Below are 22712 nucleotides of genomic sequence, written 5' to 3'. Positions count from 1 at the left end.
TGCGTTACGCTTCCACACACACAGACACACACACAGACAGACACACACACAGACACACACACAGATAGACACACACAGGCACACACACAGCGCGCTAACCACTACACTACAATGCGTTACGCTTCCACGTGCGCGGGTCACGTGACAGATTTGACGTCACAGCTCACTTGCCGTGCAAAAAAGAAATGCATTATTGAGCTCCCCCCCACCCCCCAAAAAAACTAAAGTGTATTTTTATAATGTTTGCATGGTGTACAGTCTGGAAAGTACCCACATGGCAAATTCCAAGTTTGTTGCATGTCGGGAAGTACGCTAAACATGTTGGACACACATTCACAACTTTGCCTTTTATATATATGGAGATTAATAATTAATCTACAGCGATCTGTTTTTTTAAATAAAATCTGCAGTGCTGAAAAATGTATGATGATGTCCCCACGGGGAAATAGATGGCGTGCCGGACCTTCACGATTTAAACCGAGCTCATCATCAGCCACGATCTATTCTCTTGCTGGATGAACTAATGTAGTTCCCGCTCAAATCTCTGCGGCCGATAACCATCTCGGGTATAAATGCAACCTCCGATTAGCGCCGTTGGCTACGTACGGTGCGAAAGAAGTTCTACATACACACACGATGCATCTAACCCTGTGCGTACGGTCTCCGATCCGTTTCTCTTTCTTGCCGTCTCTCCCTGTAATTCCAAGCCTGCTCCTCCGCGCGATTTTTCAGCCCGTCCGAGACGCTCCGAGTCTCTTCCCGAGGAGACCTGGAAGCGTCGATCGGTGCCACTGCTTGGGGCCAAAGGAAGGCTATGGCAGGAGCTCAACCCTTGCATTGCCACTCTGTATAATACGTCGACTCAGCCTCAAATGAGTACCTGGTGCGGTGCGTAAACGTCGCCACTGGGGAGACAAAGGCGGCCGTGCGTGGTTGCTGGCCACCCACCCACTCGTGTCCCGTGCCGGCCTTCGTTGGTGCTCGCTAACAGCACTTGCCCCAACCGTCTGTTATAGGCTATACGGGGGATCTTTGTCTTTGTTTTCATGTGGTGGTGATTTTACATAAGCCCGATGCATGAGCATAGACTTTGATCCGGCTGGAGTGAATGAATGTAATCTCGAGTGGCAATCCCATGCCCGCCCTGCTTTATATCTGCAATATATCTCCTGTTGTGACTCCGGTGCCTTGAGGTGCGGCTCTGGCACCCGTTGCTTCTGTAAATTAAAATATAAAAATAAAAGTGGCTTCCTGTCCAAACGAGTGCAGGGTTCGGGGTCCTCATCTCCCGTTCACAGCCCCCCAATCCAGGGTTTGGAAATTCCACATTACCATGGCACGCAGGAGTCTATGCACGTGACGACCACTGGTTGTCACGTGCATAGTGACGACCGCTGGGGAGGGCAGGGGGGTGGCAGTTTTATTGACGCCGCAGAGGTGTAAAGTTGCCGAGTTTGACTCCTGACCAGGATACATGATTCCGTTCGTTCGTGAGTCACCACCACCACTCGCTCGCTCCTGGTGCCGACGGTTCGCTCCCGCCACCTCCCCCCCCCCCCCCGGTGGCCGCAGCTCCGCGCGTCGGACCCACACACGAGGATCACACAGCGCGCGTTGCCTTAAATAAGTGGATTTAATAAATACTAACAAACGCGCCGACACTCCTAGCGGTATTTACATACACACGCCTATAAACGCGACCGGCGACACCTGAAATGTGTGGCGTGGCATGTTCTCAACAACAAAAACCAAAATGCGCGCTCCAACTTGCACTCTACGGCAACCACGTCGCTACCTCGGGAACTTACTAAAAAAACTTCACTTGCGGGCACCTCAGGCCGTCAGGAGTAGCTTGAGATTGACGAGTGGATGGCGTGAAGCAAGCCGGTAGACAGATGGCGGGGGGGGGGAGCCGGAGTTGGGTGGATCGAGTTGTCCGCTACGTGAAAACCACAGATCTTCACGCGCGTGAAAACCACAGATCCTCACACGCGCGTGAAAACCACAGATCCTCACGCGCGTGAAGACCACAGATCCTCACGCGCGTGAAAACCACAGATCCTCACACGCGTGAAGACCACAGATCCTCACGCGCGCGTGAAAACCACAGATCCTCACGCGCGTGAAGACCACAGATCCTCACGCGCGTGAAAACCACAGATCTTCACACGCGTGAAGACCACAGATCCTCACGCGCGCGTGAAAACCACAGATCCTCACACGCGTGAAGACCACAGATCCTCACGCGCGCGTGAAAACCACAGATTCTCACGCGCGTGAAAACCACAGATCCTCACGCGCGTGAAAACCACAGATCCTCACGCGCGCGTGAAAACCACAGATCCTCACGCGCGCGTGAAGACCACAGATCCTCACGCGCGTGAAAACCACAGATCCTCACGCGCGTGAAGACCACAGATCCTCACGCGCGTGAAAACCACAGATCCTCACGCGCGTGAAGACCACAGATCCTCACGCGCGTGAAAACCACAGATCCTCACGCGCGCGTGAAGACCACAGATCCTCACGCGCGCCGTGAAAACCACAGATCCTCACGCGCGTGAAGACCACAGATCCTCACGCGCGTGAAAACCACAGATCCTCACGCGCGTGAAAACCACAGATCCTCACGCGCGCGTGAAAACCACAGATCCTCACGCGCGTGAAGACCACAGATCCTCACGCGCGTGAAGACCACAGATCCTCACGCGCGTGAAGACCACAGATCCTCACGCGCGTGAAGACCACAGATCCTCACGCGCGTGAAAACCACAGATCCTCACGCGCGTGAAAACCACAGATCCTCACGCGCGTGAAGACCACAGATCCTCACGCGCGTGAAAACCACAGATCCTCACGCGCGTGTGAAGACCACAGATCCTCACGCGCGTGAAAACCACAGATCCTCACGCGCGTGAAGACCACAGATCCTCACGCGCGTGAAGACCACAGATCCTCACGCGCGTGAAAACCACAGATCCTCACGCGCGTGAAAACCACAGATCCTCACGCGCGCGTGAAAACCACAGATCCTCACGCGCGTGAAGACCACAGATCCTCACGCGCGTGAAAACCACAGATCCTCACGCGCGTGAAGACCACAGATCCTCACGCGCGCGTGAAAATTACAGATCCTCACACGCGTGAAGACCACAGATCCTCACACGCGCGTGAAGACCACAGATCCTCACGCGCGTGAAGACCACAGATCCTCACGCGCGTGAAGACCACAGATCCTCACACGCGCGTGAAGACCACAGATCCTCACGCGCGTGAAGACCACAGATCCTCACGCGCGTGAAGACCACAGATCCTCACGCGCGTGAAAACCACAGATCCTCACGCGCGTGAAGACCACAGATCCTCACGCGCGTGAAGACCACAGATCCTCACGCGCGTGAAGACCACAGATCCTCACGCGCGCGTGCGTGCGCCACGCGTCACCGTCCCGGCTGCCCCCCCCTCCCCCCCGTGGTGAGAGCGCGAGGCCCAGGGCGACGGCCGCGAGAGGCCTCCGAATCGTGCGCTCGAGCACCAGCGCGGTCGGGTCGCTACGGGCACGCCCGACCGTAAAAAAAAAAAAACGCTTCATGCTAGTGCCCAGTGAACGTGCCGACGTTCGGCCAACGTTGGCACGTGGTTGGAATTGTTGGATCAACGTTGGCCCAACGTTTCATGTTTACTGGGCGGTCGGAGGGGGGTCTGTTAAATTAATGCATTACAGTTATTATTACCATCAGCACTACTACGGTATTGGTATAACTAGTATTGTTACGGTATTGTTACAGTATTATAATCATTACTACGGTATTATAGAAAAACACGTCAAGAATAAATCATCACGATATTCTCCAAACAGGTTAAAACTGAGATCTGCAGATGATGTCGTTTGTTGTTGACAGTCACGATAAGAGTTGGGTGAATGTGGATTCTGTTGATGGAGCTGGTGTTGGAATGTTGAGGAATTGAACCGAGGGGCCACCGAGCCCGGCCCGGCTCCCTCCGGCCTCCTCGGGGCACCCAGAGCCCCTCAGGACCCCTCAGGGCCCATCCGGGTCACTCAGGGTCACTCAAGGCCCCCCAGGGTCACTCAGGGCCCCTCTAGACCAGTGATGTCTGTACGTGTGGATGGCGCGTTCACTCTTATTTACGAAGCTCCAAAAGTGAATGTACCCGTCTATCATCTGCGTCTCTCTTAATGTCGTTTTTTTGTCTGTCTCTGTGTCCACCCCCTCTCTGTGTCTATCCGTGAATTTCCACGTCTCCATTTGTTCCTGTCTCGGTGTGTCACCTCTGTATCTCCATGGCTCGGTGTCTCTATTTTTTTTTGACCAGGTAAGGCCCACTAAGCTACACGGCTCTTTTTCAGAAGCGACCTGGCCACAAATGATAGCTCAACCAAGTTGCTTATCACGTGGGAATTTATAGCAGCAGCCAAATACTCTAAACGCACGTTTCTAAATGGGGAGGGAAAACCCGGATGATCCGGAGAAAAATCCACACGACGGGGAGAACATGCAAACTCCAAATATACAGAGGTCAAGATCGGGATCGAGCCCACGACCTCCTGTATACCAGGCGAGGTAGTTAACATCTCCCAGACACCGCGGCACCCTTCTGTGTCCGTCTCTATGGAACTCCTCCCCCTTACCCCGTGTGTCGAGATCGCTCGACCCAGCCTCGAGTCCCAGTGACGTGGAGATCACCAACCACGGTGTCCGACGGATCCTCGCCCTACAACGCTATTATTAGTGGATCGGTCACGTGACCCAGATAGAATTTCCTTCAATGACTCTCACTCCTTTACTATCTGTGGTCACGGACAGCTTCCGAACGCTCCCCACCTCACCCACGGTAACAGTGAGACTGGCAGCCCCACACGCTGCCCAGCAGCCTGGCTCACCAATAACATTGTGGGCGAGACGCTACCGGGATCACAGGTGCCCTCACCCAGTAGCGTAACGAGCTTGGGGGGCAGGGGGTGCCTTGCCCACGCCCCCCTGGTGGCCAAAGCTACCAGTTGGGGGCCCCCTTGTCAACCACCATGAGATTTGTTTTTTTACGGTCCTGGGGCCCCACCTAACCGGTTTGCCGCACCCCCTAAGCTGATGATGTAGTTACGCCACTGCCCTCACCCTCTGAGATGGTGAGGCTCATCCTACCTCCTCCCCCTCCTCCAACACTCGCATTTGTCTCACCCCCCCCCCCCAACATCACGGATGTGAACTTCTAAAGTTGCCGACCTGCCTTTTGTCTGGGCCTATGCGCGTGTATACTTAGTGTATGCATGTGTACTCAGTGTGTATGTGTGTGCTTAGCGTGTGAATGCATCGCAGTGTGTGCAAATAGCTGCTATAGTGAATAAACATTAAGTGCTGGAGAGACAAAGGCGGCCGGGCATAGTGCCATCTGCATGATGCCTTCAGAGAACTTGATTTGGGTGAAAGGGGGTGAACCAAGCTCAGAGAGAGGTCAATGTGCATGTGCGCATGTATATGTGTATGTACGTGGGTGGTGGTTTGGTGTGCGTGTGTACTATTCATTGCGTGTGTGCTTTAGTGATGTTTATTTTGTTTAACAAGGTGAGAATAAATGGGACCAGGACAGTCTCATTTGCAAGTGACCTTTAGTATATGTGTACATGTGCATGTATGAGGAGCGGTGGCTCAGTGGTTAGCGCGTTGCGCTTCTAACCCGGCGACCAGAGTTCGATTCCCGCTCGTGGCCAACATCAGTGACGATTATCTAAACCGTTCCTGGGCCTTCCCCATGTGAACTCCGCCTTAAATGAGTACCTGGTGTGGTGTGTAAACATTGCCACTCGGGATACAAAGGCGGCCGGGCGTGGTGCTGGCCACCAATCGCCTTCATGTGCCATGTCGGCCTGCACAGGTGCTCGCTAACAGCACTTTCCCCAACAGTCTGTTAAGGCTATACAGGGGATTTTTGTCTTGTGTGCGTGCATGTATACATGCATATACGCGTGTGTGCGCGTTAGTGTGTGTGTGTGTCCGCTTCCCAGTAAATATGCCAACGTTGGTCCAACGTTCCAGAATCACTGGCTTGTCTGCGGATGCGAGCGAGCGCGCACGCGTGCGTTATCGCGTGCTCGCGCCTTTCACGCGAAGAGACGTGCTCGTGATGGCTCGCTCGTCCTCCGAGCGAGCGCCACGAGCGACTTTTGATGAGGGCGTCGCAAGAGGAGCAGCAGCGCAGTGGCGAGGCCGGCGAATCGGCTTCCCCCGAGCGCCGCCAAACAACTCCTCGCGCGCGCGTGCGCGGTTGATACAGAGCAAAGGCAGCTTAGCGGCACGGCGCTGGCAAATATGAGTCGTGGTGGGGGTCGGGAGGCGGGGGAGGGGGGGCGGGAGAGGAGAGGGGGGAGTGTTGGGGTGTGGACTGGAGAGGCGACGCTCGGCTAGAGGAAGGCGTTGGGATCGGCCTGCGGGTCCTTCATGTTCCTGAAGCGCCAGGTGAGCCACACGGTGACAATCTGCGTGGAGACAGAGACGATCGCAGGAGGTCACGACCTTGTGAGGCATTCATCTCTTTGAGTAAATGTTTTTTTTTCCGGGTCGCTGGTAGATCCGGAGTGAGCCAAGAAGAACCGGATGTGACGATGTTAACTACGGCCATAGCGAGGGGATAGACTGGATGCTGTGTGCAGAAATATTTCCAGGGTCAGCCGATTACACCGGCTTCTCAATGTTATGAGTAGATGGTCTCAGCACCGGTCACAAAGAAAAAAAACCCATTCCATAGCATGTGAGTTTTCACTTAATTTGGCTACATTTCAGGCTCTGATAAATTAAAACACAACTATAAATATGTCAGGTTGGTGGAGGGTTGCTAATAACACGGATTCAATCCACCATTACGTGGTGTAACCCAAAGAATAGATTATAGAGAATAAAAAAAATTCGATCGGTCTACCATGCGCGCGAGCACCGAAGTCGATGCAGCGGGGGTGCGTGGGGAAGTGCCGCCCGCCTTGTGACGTGTGAATAATAGAGGTCACGTGGGGTGATCGGACGCTGACCGAGCCCAGGAGGACAGCGCCACCCGCTGGCGGTAGCGTGGATTTACGTTAAGTTACAGGGCCCGAAGGCCCAAAAAACGCCAAGTGGCCAGAAACAAACAGCCCGATTAAGGTTGTCATGGATAACATTTTACGCGTTTCTTGAAGTGAGAAAAGTCATACGACCTTCGGAGAAGGAAGAAACAGGCGAGTGTTGTGGTGTTTGTTGAACAGGGTGGTGGTGGTTTAACACAGTGTGGTGGTGGTGGTGGTTGAACAGTGTGGTGGTGGATGAACACAGTTTGGTGGTGGTTAAACACGGTGTGGTGGTTGGTGGTGGTGGTGGTTGAACACAGTGTAGTGTATGAGACCGGGTACTCAACATGGGTGGAGGAACCAACGAGTGAAGATCATGGGACGAGTCATCATGACGGTGGTGAGTGGCGGCGGTGGTGAGTTTTGAGGTGAGTAGAGGTGGTGAGTGCTGGTGGCGAGTGGCGGCGGTGAGCCGCGGTGGTGAGTGGCGGGGGTGAGCGGTGAGGGAGAGGTGGTGCTGACCTCGGTGAAGGAGAAGAAGAGGCCCACACCGCCCGCCACCTGCAGCACCTGCTCCGAGAAACTCTGCAAGACGTCCAGGCATGGAGAAGAACCCTGTACCAAAGACAAAGATCCTCCATGTAGCCTTTCACTGTTGTTGGGGCAAGTGCTGTCAGCGAGCAACACCCGTGAAGGCCGGAACGGCATACGAAGGGGTGAGTTGCCAACACTACGCCTGGCTGCCTTTGTCTCCCCAGTAGTGATGTTTACTACACACCGCACCAGGTTCTCATTTAAGGCTGAGTCGACCTAGGAAGGCCCAGGACCGGTTCGAATATTTGCGACTGTTATTGGTCGTGAGCAGTAATCGAACCCGGGTGACTTGTAATCGTTGCACACTGCGCTAACCACTGCGCCACCGCTCTCCAGCCCATACAAAAATACAATAACCAGCACCAGATCTCGGCACAAATCAAATCCTCATGCTAGCCACCGCACACAGATGCCATTCGCCGGACAGTCCAGGTCAAACCCCCAGAGATGTGGCAACGCTAACCCCTACTACCCCCTAATTCCAGTCGAACCCCACCCAGGAGGTTTCTCCCTCTTAGGAGTCATCAGCCCGCCCGACCTTGGTGCAGTTAGTGGCTTGCGCGGTGTCGTTGAATCCGCAGCAGTGGAAGTGCGTCTGGATGTCGTTGCGCGTGGCGGGAGATGCGTTGTTCCAGCCGATGTGCAGCAGGTTTATCTGCGGATGTCCACAGGGCACGCGCCCCACAGTCAGCAGGACACAGTGCTACTAATGTTGCACTATTTTTTAAAATATATTTTACCAGGTAAGGCCTCGCTGAGCTATATAGCTCTCTTTCAGAAGCAACCTGTCACAAATTAGTGCTCAACGAAGTGAATTATCACGTGGAAATGTATAGCAGCCAAATACTCTAAAAGTGCTTTTAAATGTGGAGGGAAAAACCGGAGGACCCGGAGAAAAATCCATGCCACCAAGGGGAGAGAGAGACACGCGAATTCCAAATATACAGCAGGCGTCAGGGTCGGGATTGAACTCAAGACCTCCCGTACACCAGGCGAGGTAGTTAACATCTCGCCACCGTTTTTGCACGGTGGTCGCCCAACCCAGCGTAATCCAGGCTCCTACCTGCTTAGCTTTTGAGATCTGACGAGGTCGGGGACGTTCCGGGTGTTTTGATCAGAGTCTGTGCGATCTAACTTTCAATGGCCATCACGATGCACGGGTGGATGATCGCAAAGATACATTTTGTGGTGGATCGCAGGAGAAATTCCAACAAGCAATGGCATCGCAAGCGTGCAGCAATTTTCTCTGCGGCTGACGGCAAAAATCGCCAAAGGAGAATTCATGCAACAAAAAAACGTAAAACTTTCTACCAAGAGATGACGCTAGTACTTTACGTCTCGAGTGTATGACGGGGTTAAATTCATCCGGGCACTTTAATTGTTGGTCACAGCCTTTTCAGAATGGATCAACGCCGCCTGGTGGATTTTTCCTACAGCCCAATGTTGATCTAAATCTTTAAAAAAATAAGCTTAATCTGCCCGTCTATAAATCGGACAGCCACAGCGCTTGCTTGACTAACGTTCGGCACGCAGAGTTAAAGAAAGGGCTCATTCTGTTAGAGAGCAAGGAGGGAGCCCTGGTATGGATTACGAGCTCTGTACGACCGATAACCATTGACCTCGTCCAAAATCAACAGTGACCGGAATGTTGTTGTCTGCACGTTAATCTCATTGGTGGTTTGGTCATTTCTAACTCATTTTACCATCCCCCTAGAGTTTTCAGGATTGAGAATAGCTTCAGGATATTAACCCTTTCCCATTCCGATGACGTACACATACGCCATCGGAAAGGAATCGGAAAACTCGAATAACTTCATGGGTACCGAGGCTCCCACAAGGCCATGCTGGAGGGCGTGTGGCACAGTCTCATAGAGCGCGGTCGTGTCGCTACGGTTCTCTGCGGTGAATACAATGTCTTTAATAACAACGGCGCTAGGCCTCTCTAAAGAAAATTAACGCTAACCGCTTGCGCGTTCACAATGGGATATGGTCAAGCAAAACTCTCACCTGATGCGTCATCTAATACCAATATTCTCTGGACGACAAGAGGCACTCCCCCCCCCCACCCCCTCTCTGTATGTAAGCCGATAGCTAGGGGTGCATCTTAAAGTCCGGTAGCTGCCCACGCGCAAGCGTGTGTGTGTGTGACTAGACCTGTATAACGCGCAAGCGTGTGTGTGTGTGACTAGACCTGTATAACGCGCAAGCGTGTGTGTGTGTGTGTGACTAGACCTGTATAACGCGCAAGTGTGTGTGTGTGACTAGACCTGTATAACGCGCAAGCGTCTGTGTGTGTGTGTGACTAGACCTGTATAACGCGCAAGCGTGTGTGTGTGACTAGACCTGTATAACGCGCAAGTGTGTGTGTGTGACTAGACCTGTATAACGCACAAGCGTGTGTGTGTGACTAGACCTGTATAACGCACGTGTGTGTGTGTGACTAGACCTGTATAACGCGCAAGCGTGTGTGTGTGTGACTAGACCTGTATAACGCGCAAGCGTGTGTGTGTGTGTGTGACTAGACCTGTATAACGCACAAGCGTGTGTGTGTGTGTGACTAGACCTGTATAACGCGCAAGCGTATGTGTGTGTGTGACTAGACCTGTATAACATGCAAGCGTGTGTGTGTGACTAGACCTGTATAACGCGCGTGTGTGTGTGTGTGACTAGACCTGTATAACGCACAAGCGTGTGTGTGTGTGTGACTAGACCTGTATAACACGCAAGCGTGTGTGTGTGTGTGACTAGACCTGTATAACGCGCGTGTGTGTGTGTGTGACTAGACCTGTATAACACGCAAGCGTGTGTGTGTGTGTGTGACTAGACCTGTATAACGCTATTGACACCGGGCACAGGTTTGGGGTGCGTCTTAGTCTCCGGAGCGTCTCACTCTTCCAGAGACTTTGGTAGTTTTCTCACCCACCTGGTGGATGCGGTCGAGAGCCAGGCAGGCGCAGGAGACGCTCAGCTGCACGAGGAAGAGCACGAAGAGGATGAGCATGTACTGATGAGGAGGACGAAGACGAGGAGGTGGTGGAGGAGGCGTTAAGGGTGGCTGACGCAGCTTCTTTGTCCAGGCCGTGACCACGCACACACGCGGCGAGGACGCGTGGCCTCGCTCTGGCAGGGCATCGATTCACGCATTTAAAATCGATTGTGGAGAAGCATAGCGGCCACGAGTGGCTGGTGGGATTAATTGCAGCCCCGCGATGTTTTGCTCGCCGGTGGCGGAGAGGCCTCCTCCGCTCGAGGACGCGCTCGTGACGGGGTGTTTTTGATCTACTCTTCCACAATGGCTAGACATCCTGGAAGATGTGGGAGCACCCACACTTTACCCCACCACACGTGACCTGCTGGGTGGACAGAGGCGGTGAGTGTTGGGGGGGCATTTATATACTTTATTTTATATAACTTATATAAAACTTATACACTTTATTTATTTGGTTATTTTCCGTGACTTTCTTACCTTTTCCTCTATTTTGCACTATTGTTTTTTTTTGTATTGTTTGTTGTTGCAACTTGCTACCCCGCCCCTACTGAACATGTGAAAATAAAGAAATAAAAGATTCTGATTCTGAAAAAAATATTCTGATTCTGGATTTAATAAATGTGCATCTCCGTCTCAATTACCTGCCACGGCCCCCCGAGTTGCCATCGAACCGACGACCTCTGGATTGCAAGGTCAGCGTGCTGACCTCGCACCACGGAAGCATGTCTCCGTGCGTGCAAAGGGTGCGACGCCCCCTGGAGCCACAAAATCGGTGGTGATATATCAATGGTTCGTAGCACCCCTAGTGGCCAGGCCAGTGAGATGCATGGTAGTTGCAGTCGTTGCCGTTCCATTTTCCAAGATGTCGGTGGCAATAGCGGAGCGGCTTTTGCTGTTGGCTGTTCACCACAGTTCGCGTGGGTCTCTGCTGGATAGCCTGGTGGACGGATGGTTGAGTGGGTGGTTGGATGAGTGGTTTGGTGTGCAGTCGTGTGTGTGTGTGGATAGTGAAGTGGTCTTATATTTGGGTGGCTGGTTGAGTGAGTGTTTTTGAGTGGCTGGGTGGTTGAGTGGTCGGGTGGGTCTGTGAGTGTTTAGGCGAGTATGTATGTTGAATTTATTTCGCACCGTATGTAGCCAACCGCGCTAATCGGAGGTGCATGTGAGTGTTTGAGCTGATGAATGGGTGAGTGATGTGGTGGTTGGTTCAGTGGTCTAGTAGATTGTCAGGTAGGTACAAAAAAACTACAATTCTTTTTATTTTACCAAGTAAGGCCCACTGAGCTATACGGATCTTTTTCAGAAGCGACCTGGCCACAAATGATAGCCCAATGAAGTGGCTTATCATGTGGACATTTATAGCAGCCAAATAAATGCATGTTTCTAAATGTTGAGTCAAAAACCACAGGACCCAGGGAAAAATCCAAATTACCACGGGGAGAACGTGCAAACTCCAAATATACAGTAGGCGTCGAGGTCGGAATCGAACCCACAACCTCCTGTAAACCAGGCGAGGTAGTTGTTAGTAGGGAGGGTGGGGGGGGGCCGCGGAAAGGATACGAAGAAGAGCAGGACCTGGTGGTGCCGCACCGCAGCCACGAGGCCCAGGATGGAGATGAGGAAGAGGAAGGAGCCCACGGCGATGACTCCACCGATGATCTGGATGCTGGACACCACTCCGATCCCCTTGGCGTATGCAGCCACGCAGATGAGAAGCAGCCCCACCACCTGCGCACAGCCCACCCACCCGCTCATCAACGTCGGCCGCGAGCCGCGATCAATCCGCTGCTGGAGGAAGGCCCTCCCCAAAGCCGTCGGGCCATCCTTCACGGCCGCGGCGATGCGACAGACCGCCCAGCCCCCGCACACCGGCCGGTCCCAACGCTCCATCTCCCGTCCGCCCATCCTGCCCGTTTTTTTTTTTTACCCAGGCGAGAGCCCGCCAAGGTACACCGTCACCCGTGTCTCGTGCCGTGGTCTCATCTCGTGTACGAGTGGTCGTGTGTGTGTTTTTTTTACCATACTTCACCACGCTGGGTCACTGCGGGTGAGTAAAGTGGAGTGATATTTGGTGGGAGGCTATGAGTACACAGTGGTTCAGAGAATCAGTCCTCTTCATTGCAGTATTTATATACTGTACAAAGACAAAGATCTCCCATATAACCCATAACAAGTGCTGTTAGTGAGTACACGAGAGAGTGGGTGGCGAGTCCGACGCCCGAGCACCTTTGCCTCCCCAGTGGGAATGAGTTTACACACCGCACCAGGTACTCATTTGAGGCTGAGTCGACCTAGGGGAGACCCAGTACCGGTTAAATTAATCGTCACTGGTGTTGGTGGCCGTGAGCGAGAATCGAACTCGGGTCGCAGGGTTCGTAGCGCAGCACACTAACAGCTATACTGGACGACACAGGGAAGAAGGCACAAGCACAACGTGGGAGGCTTGTACAGTGAAGGATAAGTATATATTTTTTAGGTTGTTTTTGGACGGAACGAAATGAGTGGCCGGAGGGAAAGGAGCATGTGTGTGAGTTGAACTTCTTTCAAGCCGTACGTAGTCGACCGCGCTAATCGGAGGTGCGGGGGAAGCACAATAAACTAAACTAAACAACAAAAAGCTATTCTAAAGAAATGAGTTTTCAACCTAGATTTAAAAGTGGATAGTTCCAGTGGTTTCTTGACATCAGAAAGAAGAGCGTTCCAGACGGCCGCAGAAGCGCATCTGAGTAGAAATGGATGAGAATGAACATGGTGGTTCATGGGGTTGGGAAAGTGTGAAGAGACTGCTCGACTAAAAATCAGGTCATTAATTCAAATACCGATTGGTAGTCGACTCAGCGCATCATCCCTCCGAAGTCCGAGAAAGCGAGTACCGCTTAACGGGAACTCGATGATGCTTGTTCCATGGATTAACTGCACCCCCACCCCCCGACCTACCATAGGAATGTGGAATTTCTACCACTGGTTCAAAGACCTCCAAGAACATTATCACACCACCCAATGTTCATCGGCGTTGGGAGACACCTTGTCCCGACTGAGCGAGCCTGGCACCCGAGTACACGAGACGAAGGGGGATTTGTTTCTATGAATGAGCGACTTCGTGAGACGATGCCAGCTAAGCAAGGGGCGCTTACGTCCTTAGTATTATGGAACGACTGTGCAGCGTTTGTTTGCGTAAACAAATTATACTGTGAGATATTCACTCGAGCTATTGCATAATCACCTACTATCGGGCAAAACATGCGTCTTAGCTTTGAGCTGACTGCGTACACAGATGACTATCAACTAAACTATTACAACTGAAATATTTGTATTTTACCAGGTAAGGCCAACTGAGCTATATATACCTCTTTTTTATAAGCGTTTTATTAACTCACTCTGTTGTCATATCCTCAAATCTTGCAACTCAATGTTAACCCACTTCCCAATGTGGTATCGACTGCAAACTTGGTATACTTATGTCATACTGATGACTACTATATTCTATCATAAAGAATATATATTTTAAAACATTTTTTTTATATGTTATGTTTCGGCTTGGGTCTTATTGTCCACGGTCAACTAACGTTGGCTGTAAATCACCACGGCCCCCTTACGTTGTGTCAAGTTTCAGGGCCACTTCCTGGAGTCGTGGAGTTCTGCCATTACTAGTACGGTACATTTCATTAAAGCGTGTTTTCAAAAATATTACTTATTCAGAAGCGACTTGGCTACAAATGATAGCTCAACGGGGCGGCTTATCATCTTGTGGAAATGTATCGCAGCCAAATACTCTAAACGCGTGTTTATAAATGTGGAGGGGAAATCCGGAGGACCAGGAGAAAAATCCACACGTCCACGGGGAGAGAGAGAGACACGCAAACTCTAAATATACAGCAGGTGTCAGGGTCGGGATCGGGATCGAACCCACGACCTCCTGTATACCAGGCGAGGTAGTAAACATCTCACCATCGCGGCACGCCGCATTACAGGACTGCGACATTGCAAACACACGGAGCAGGATTTAATTTCGACTTCCCCGAGTCTCATCAGCAGGGTGTGGGCATGTAAACGTATGTTGTTGTTGTGTGGTTGCCTGGCGTTGAATGCAAGAACGCCACACGACTGCCGTGTCGCCATCAGGTGCAGTACAACAACATTACACAACAAGGCAAATACGCGCTGTTGTGCAGGATCATGCTGTTGGTTCGTGCACGGCGCGTGTGGATGTGCGGGGAGCGGTGGCGTATTGCGCTACGAATCGGGCTACCCAAGGACGATTCTTGTTCACGGCCAATACCAGTGGTCCTGTGTGTTCCTCCCTAGGTCGATTCAGCCCTAAATGAGCAAAGGACCTGGAGTGGTGTGTAATCTAAACATCAGCACTGGGACCACAAAGACGACCGGGCGTGGTGTTCACCAGCCACCGCTTCCTGAGCCATGCCGACCTTCATTTGTGCTCGCTAAACAGCACTTGCCCCAACAGTCTGTTCACACGATATGGGGATAATTGTCTTTGTGGGTGGGTGTGGACAGTGGTTAACGGAGACCCTGTTGTCGATTCTGCGTCGCAGATTAGTGTGCACATCTGAAACCGGTCCCGGACCTCCCCTAGGTCGGCTCGGCCCTAAATGAGTACCTGGCGCAGTTTAAACATCAGCACTGATGACGCAAAGGCGTCAGCTATGGTAGTGGACCCCCCCCCCACCGTGTCCCACGCTTCTTCAATAGGTGCTCACTAACAGCACGTGTAGGCTACAGGAGGAGAGGGGGGCGGGGGGATCATTGTCTTTGTGGGCAGCAGAGGACACTGCAGCGAAACCTTCACCCAGGTCCGCACTGGCCAGCCGTGGTGAAGTATGGTCAAATAAGCCCCACAGCCCCGCATGGCATCGGGGTGGCTCTCTTCATCCAGCAGTAGATTGACAACAGGGCTTGTACACGTACACTGTCGGCGAATGCGCCGCTGCAGGCAAACGTCTTGGCGTTCCGACAACGCCTGGCATGCCCCGTGTTTTCATTGCAGGAAAACAGGTAGTTAGTAGGTATCTTTACGAGCCAACCTTGCTCCAAACCTTAAACTCGTGACATGCTGCAATATCTGCTACCTGCGTGCACGCCCTTCCCCCCGTCTCCGGGAGGGTGACTCGTACAGAAAGCCCCCTCGGCGCGAGCTCTTGATGAACGGACAGACAAGAAAGAGCTCGCCTCCATTACGTAATGGCAATAAAGCGAGCGACAACAACGTTGGTCAATGAATCATTGCGATTCCATTCAATCGTCGATCCTTTCATTGTGCCGCTTGTGCTGAATGTATCGCCTGCAGCGAACTGGGAGCACGTGCCCACCACACGCTGTCAGTTTCAAGGAGATTGTTTCACCATACTTCACCACTCTCATCAGCGTGGGTTGGTGAAACGGGGTGGAGGAGGGTGCCCAGTTTCGGTTCCGAGATCGCTCAACACCGATGTTATAGCTGTGGTCGTGAATCGAACCCAGGTCAACAGCTTTGTCACACAGTGTACAAACTATAAACTATGTTTTTTTATTTAAAGCTTTCGTGACTGCAGTAATTGATATTCTTAGCTCTTTCGGTAAAGTCCCCACGCATTAAATCAGAATATGTGTTTTTTTTATTTTACCAGGTAAGGCCCAATGAACTATATTTTTTTTCCCAGAAGCGACCTGGCCACAAATGATAGCTCAACGATAGTGGCTTATCACGTGGCCATGCGCAGCAGCTAAATACTCAAAGCGCGTGTTTCTAAATGTGAAGAGAAAAATCGGAGGACCCGGAGAGAAATCGACACGACCACGGGGAGAACATGCAAACTTCAAATATACAGGCGTCTTGGGTCGGGATCGAACCCACAGCCGAGGCTGGCAACATCTCGCCACCGTGGCTAACCCACCCCAAACGGGGCTCCGCACGCACGCATATCGGATGTAATCGTACACACGACTCGAACGGAGGCATTGATTTTTAATGAATCCAATCGAGGCACCCTTGCATTTGCTAAAATAACATTATATTCCATCACATTTTGCCAGCTTATGAGACTGCTGATGAGACTCGGAAAGGTCAAAACCGGTCGAGGGCCCGCTGCTTAAACACGTGATGCTGCAAAACGAGGCCCCAAGGCTGATGGGAACGAAAACTGATTTTGTGTTCTTAGCATTTTTTTTTTACGCGGAGGGCCATACTCTGTGTGACGACAAACCAAACACGGAGACGCGGCTGTAATGCTACATTCTGTCAGAACAGGGGCAACCGTGGTGACGCGATGTTATTTCCAGTGCCAGATTAAGCTCGTGCGGGGCCTGTAGCATTACCCACTATAATCACCCAGAAATATTGACATAAAGCTTTCGTGACTGCAGGAATTCATATTCTTTGGGTCTTTCCGTAAAGTCACGTAGATAGGTTCAAAGAAAATAACAAGAAAAATAATACAAACTACGACGTTTCGATCGCAACACCAGCGTTCGTCATCAGGAAGAAATAAGTGGGGGAAAGCTGTTGTGGCAGACTGTTTTTAAAAGTTTAGAATGGGTGTAGCCCAAGGGTCATAAACAAAGTGGACAGGGCTAGTTATGTAATGTGAGAAATTAGAACGTTACATTAACATCACTATTTCATTTGCTATACAGTCAGATAATACGACAAATCGCTCACCTTAAACACCCAGTCGTTCATAAACATTGAAGGCAGTACAGTACTATAGTAATAGAGCAAGTGCAGAACCACTGAACCGGAATTGATGGCTTGAAAGCATTTAGCGCGGGGCCCTTGAAAGTGCGGGGCCCGTAGCTACTCCATATGTAGCTACTACTACATGTGTAGCTACTACTGCATGTGTAGCTACTAGACAAGTACTACACAAGTAGCTACTACATAAGTAGCTACTTGTGCTGCTAGGATAATCCAGCACTGGTTATTTCCCTCGGCGAGTATGTAGGCCCATGGGTTCGATCCCAGACCCTGACGATACTAATTGTACATTTGGAGTCTTGAGTGTTCTCTCTGCCCGTGGTCACGTGGATTTGTCTCCGGGCCCTTTGGGGTTTTATTTCTCTCCACATTTAGAATCAACGATAAATTCCAGCGTGTGATAAGCCACGTCAATGAGCTTTTATCATGTGGCCAGGTAGCCCACGGGTCGTCTGGGTTATTGACCATAGTTCACCATCCCGGTTTGTGAAGGCGGGGAGCATTGATGCCGGCGCATCGAAGTATAGTACAACAACGTATTATTCTGCGCTGCCTTCTGCTGCCCGTGAGTCATCAAATGATAAATAGTTCATTACAAAAATGATGAAGAACTCCCAGGAGTGTGTAATGATGAACTGGGAGTTTACCGAGAAAATCACTTATTTCAAATTTTCTTGTTGTGGTTTTCACACCTGATGATGATGATTGCTTGTGCTGCGGTCGAAACGTCGTGAGAATTTTATTGTTTTATATTTTTCTTATTTGTGAATTTACCGAAAGAACCAAGAATATCACAAGATGGGTTCAAACACGCACTCCTCACAATGCTCGCGGCTCAACACCGTGATTGTGATATCACTGGACACTCGACCCCTCCAACCCCAACACCCACCCCTGTGATGCCCATGCTGCTCCATTGGTTTTCGCTGCCGTTGCACATCCTCGTAATGTCCATCACGCGGCGGCGGCGGCGGCTCTCGGCTCGGGTCGAGTTATCAGCTTCATTTTCCCACAGCCCCGCCAACAGGCTGACTATTCATAGCGCCTTCGTGAGAGCGTTGATTTTTTTTTTGAAGGACAAGCACAAATACCCAATGTAATGCATTATGATTATTATTTGCTATTGTGGTGAGCGAGGGTGGGGAGTCTCAGGACCCGGTTCAGATGTCACTCGCCACCGGCGTGAGCTGTATCCGGGAATGAGACTCGCCGGGTTCATAGCGCAGTGCGCTAACCACTGGCCGCATGAACTCGCTGGGAATACAAAACACACGGCGCCTGTTGGCAGCCGTGGCGAACAAGAGATCAATAAATACCCCTCTCTCCCATCACGCACCACCACCACCACCTTCATAAGCATAATCAATAGGCTGACGTTTCGGGCGCCGGCCCCTCTTTAAGAGTCGACAGCGGAGAGAGATTGACTATCGGTTGGAAATCAAGTCCAGGGCATTAAGGGGCTCCTGCTCGAAACGTCAGCCTACTGTATTACAGTACTATTATGCTGTCCTAAGGGAATGGCACAAAGCTGCGATGGAGCCGTGGCTCAGTGGGTAGTGGACTGCGCTATGAACCTGGTGACCCGAGTTGGATTCCCATCAGTGGCGAGTGATATCTAAGCCGGTTTTTCTCCCCCCTCCCACCCCTTCAAAAACACGCAATGACCAGCGTGGTGAAGTATGGTCGGACAACACGTGACCGAGAGCCCTTTATTCAGCAGTCCATGCATTCACAAAGGGGTATGGATTCTATTCAATTTGGTCAGTGCTTCGTTCGAGGCACGAACAGACCACGCCACACCCCTTGAGCATAGAGCCGTCATCATCATCATCAGCCATGCTCAGTCCACTGCTGGACGAGCGCTTCAACAAGCCATCCGCACCCGTCACGTGATGCCTCCTAAATTCGCCAAACCCCGGGCTGGATCGGCAAGAGGCCGTAAACAACAACAACAACCCACCACCGTCATCAACAACAAACAACACCACCGACACGAACCCCGACGCTGAGAGCCACAACCGCTTCGAAGGTTAACGACAACAACCACAACAACAACCCAACAACCACAACAACAACAGCAGCTGACGAAAGCAGAACTGGAATAAAGGCGTGCGTGTGTGTCGACGTCTGTGTGTTGTGTTGACGGGAGTGCGCAGACCGTGACGTCACAGCGCCGCTATCTTTGTGCGCCCGAGAGGCGAGACCCCCCCCCCCCCTTTGTAGCCAGAGCCGAGAGCCCCCCCCGGGGTCCACGGAGAACCCCCCCAGCCCCCCTCGACCCCAACACAATACACTTCAGCAACCACCACCAACAACCACCCCCCTCGACCCCAACACAATACACTTCAGCAACCACCACCACCCCCTCTACCCCAACACAATACACTTCAGCAACCACCACCACCCCCCCTCTACAACACAATACACTTCAGCAACCACCACCACCCAGCCCCCCTCTACCCCAACACAATACACTTCAGCAACCACCACCACCCAGCCCCCCTCTACAACACAATACACTTCAGCAACCACCACCACCACCCCCCTCTACAACACAATACACTTCAGCAACCACCACCACCACCCCCCCTCTACCCCAACACAATACACTTCAGCAACCATCACCACCAACCACCACCAACCACCCCTCTACAACAACACAATACACTTCAGCAGCCATCACCACCAACCACCACCCCCCCTCTACAACAACACAATACACTTCAGCAACCACCACCAACCACCACCAACCACCCCTCTACAACAACACAATACACTTCAGCAACCACCACCACCACCCCCCTCTACCCCAACACAATACACTTCAGCAACCACCACCACCACCCCCCTCTACCCCAACACAATACACTTCAGCAACCACCACCACCAACCCCCCTCTACCCCAACACAATACTCTTCAGCAACCATCACCACCACCCCCCCTCTACCCCAACACAATACACTTCAGCAACCATCACCACCAACCACCACCCCCCCTCTACAACAACACAATACACTTCAGCAACCACCACCAACCACCCCTCTACCCCAACACAATACACTTCAGCAACCATCACCACCACCCCCCCTCTACCCCAACACAATACACTTCAGCAACCACCACCACCAGCCCCCCTCTACCCCAACACAATACACTTCAGCAACCACCACCACCAACCACCACCCCCCCTCTACCCCAACACAATACACTTCAGCAACCACCACCCAGCCCCCCTCTACAACACAATACACTTCAGCAACCACCACCACCAACCACCCCCCTCTACCCCAACACAATACACTTCAGCAACCACCACCACCCCCCTCTACCCCAATACAATACACTTCAGCAACCACCACCACCAACCACCCCCCTCTACCCCAACACAATACACTTCAGCAACCATCACCACCAACCACCACCCCCCCTCTACAACAACACAATACACTTCAGCAACCACCACCACCAACCACCCCCCTCTACCCCAACACAATACACTTCAGCAACCACCACCACCCCCCTCTACCCCAATACAATACACTTCAGCAACCACCACCACCACCACCCCCCTCTACCCCAACACAATACACTTCAGCAACCACCACCACCAGCCCCCCTCTACCCCAACACAATACACTTCAGCAACCACCACCACCAACCACCACCCCCCCTCTACCCCAACACAATACACTTCAGCAACCACCACCCAGCCCCCCTCTACAACACAATACACTTCAGCAACCACCACCACCAACCACCCCCCTCTACCCCAACACAATACACTTCAGCAACCACCACCACCACCCCCCTCTACCCCAACACAATACACTTCAGCAACCACCACCACCACCCCTCTACAACAACACAATACACTTCAGCAACCATCACCACCCCCCCTCTACCCCAACACAATACACTTCAGCAACCACCAACCACCCCCCTCTACCCCAACACAATACACTTCAGCAACCACCACCAACCACCACCCCCCATTCCCATCCTGTGATGACACTCGGATCCAGCGTGTCGGGGTCACATTCTGACAATCAGCAACAGACGAGGGGGTTGGGGGGGGGTGAGCGATGCGGGGGACGATGATGAGAGATCAGGGGAGGGATGGCGGTGATGGGGGCGACACGGGGTCTGGGGGGGGGGCCTGAGAGATGGGGGGCAGGTGGGGAAATTTGCTCCCGGGGTCTCACAGAGACCTCATCTGACATTTGGCCACAGGGTCTCGTCAAACCTTTCGGTAGCAGCCCTGCGGTGGGGGGTGGGGGTGATGAGAGTCGACAGGATTGGGATGATCTTAGAATGCCGCGCGGGGTGGTGGTGGTGATGATGATGACGGTGGAGACGATCCAGTGGGATGCGGAGGGGCGTTGTGCGAATTGTGAACAATGACGAAGGGTGTGGGGGGTCTGAGTACCCCCCCCCCGTATCGCGACTCACCATGTACAGCAGGTTGAGCACGCACAGCGCGTTCTTGGCGCACGCGAATCCTCCGCAGCCCATGCTGGCCATGTCAGGTGCCCGCGCCGTCTCCCCGCGTGTCTACCTAGTGTCTGTCTAGTGTCCGCGCGTCTCTCTCTCTGTGTGTGTAGCCGAGAGGCGGATGGGAGCGCCCCGTGTCTCCTCTCTTCTCGCTTCCCTGTCGCTCCGTAGCCCCGCCCAGACGTTACGAGGCAGGGCCCAGGCCAAGTCGCCTGCCCACCCGACACGATTGGCGGTGTCCGCCCACGTGGACCCCGCCACCGCTGACGAGTTCACGGGACCCGCTTGGGCTGATGTCATCACGACCGCCGCCACCGCTATCGACATCACCATCGCTGGTCCACCCACCCCCCCCAACCGGCATCGCGTGATTCGTGACTCAGCCCGTCGTCGCCCTCACCTCTTGCCACCCCTCCCCGTGCGAGGCCCCCCTGAATATTTAAACGAGGCGAGGTAATTCGAGGCACGCGCCAGCAGCAGGCGGGGGTTCAGGTGCGCGCGGCGCAGGTGGAAAATGCGACACGTGCAGAAAGGTGGACACGAGGCCACCATCGGTTTGTCAGTGTTCTACATTATCATAGCGCTGTCAAGCCCTTATCAGTGCTGCCCAGCTTATTACAGACCAATTGAGACCTTACTGGCCACCCCGTGCCCTTATAAATCTCAAAGTCCCATCACAAGGAAGAAACACAAAGACACATTTTTTTTGCCCGTATTGAAACGGCTGTACGTCGTATGGACCTGAAACTAAATTCCCCTGAAACTCAATTCCCCTGTACAAGAATACGGGGTAAACCATATGGGTTGACAGCTTTGTATTATTTCAAATGTCGTGGGGGTTCCCCCCCCCCCCCCCGAGTCAGCCCCGGGGTATTCAGAATATCCCCCCCCC

General features: G+C 52.5%; 1 protein-coding gene across 1 annotated transcript; it reads right to left on the bottom strand.

Annotated features, from left to right (window-relative positions):
* Positions 1-1614: 1614 nt before the first annotated feature.
* LOC116941073 (tetraspanin-31-like) lies at positions 1615-22107 on the bottom strand. The gene is made up of 6 exons (XM_032951679.2): positions 21779-22107; positions 12198-12365; positions 10572-10652; positions 8187-8303; positions 7577-7669; positions 1615-6493 (listed from the first exon to the last, which is right to left on the bottom strand). The coding sequence occupies exons 1-6, from the start codon at positions 21848-21850 to the stop codon at positions 6419-6421; spliced, it is 606 nt and encodes a 201-aa protein (XP_032807570.1). The 5' UTR covers positions 21851-22107; the 3' UTR covers positions 1615-6418.
* Between the last annotated feature and the right edge of the window lie 605 nt (positions 22108-22712).

This window comes from Petromyzon marinus, chromosome 10 (assembly GCF_048934315.1).
Source record: "Petromyzon marinus isolate PM22_M1 ecotype Great Lakes invasive population chromosome 10, UKy_Petmar_22M1.pri1.0, whole genome shotgun sequence".
Taxonomy (NCBI): domain Eukaryota; kingdom Metazoa; phylum Chordata; class Hyperoartia; order Petromyzontiformes; family Petromyzontidae; genus Petromyzon; species Petromyzon marinus.
The sequence above is the reverse complement of the archived record's forward strand: the minus strand, read 5'-3'. Positions and strand labels throughout refer to the sequence as shown.

Coding starts and splice junctions, on each gene's coding strand:
- LOC116941073 (XM_032951679.2), bottom strand. CDS start 21,850: ATGGCCAGCATGGGCTGCGGAGGATTCGCGTGCGCCAAGAACGCGCTG. Junction 10,653..12,197: donor ACCAGGTCCTGCTCTTCTTC/GTATCCTTTCCG, acceptor CCTCCTCATCAG/TACATGCTCATCCTCTTCGT. Junction 6,494..7,576: donor TCTTCTTCTCCTTCACCGAG/GTCAGCACCACC, acceptor GTCTCCACGCAG/ATTGTCACCGTGTGGCTCAC.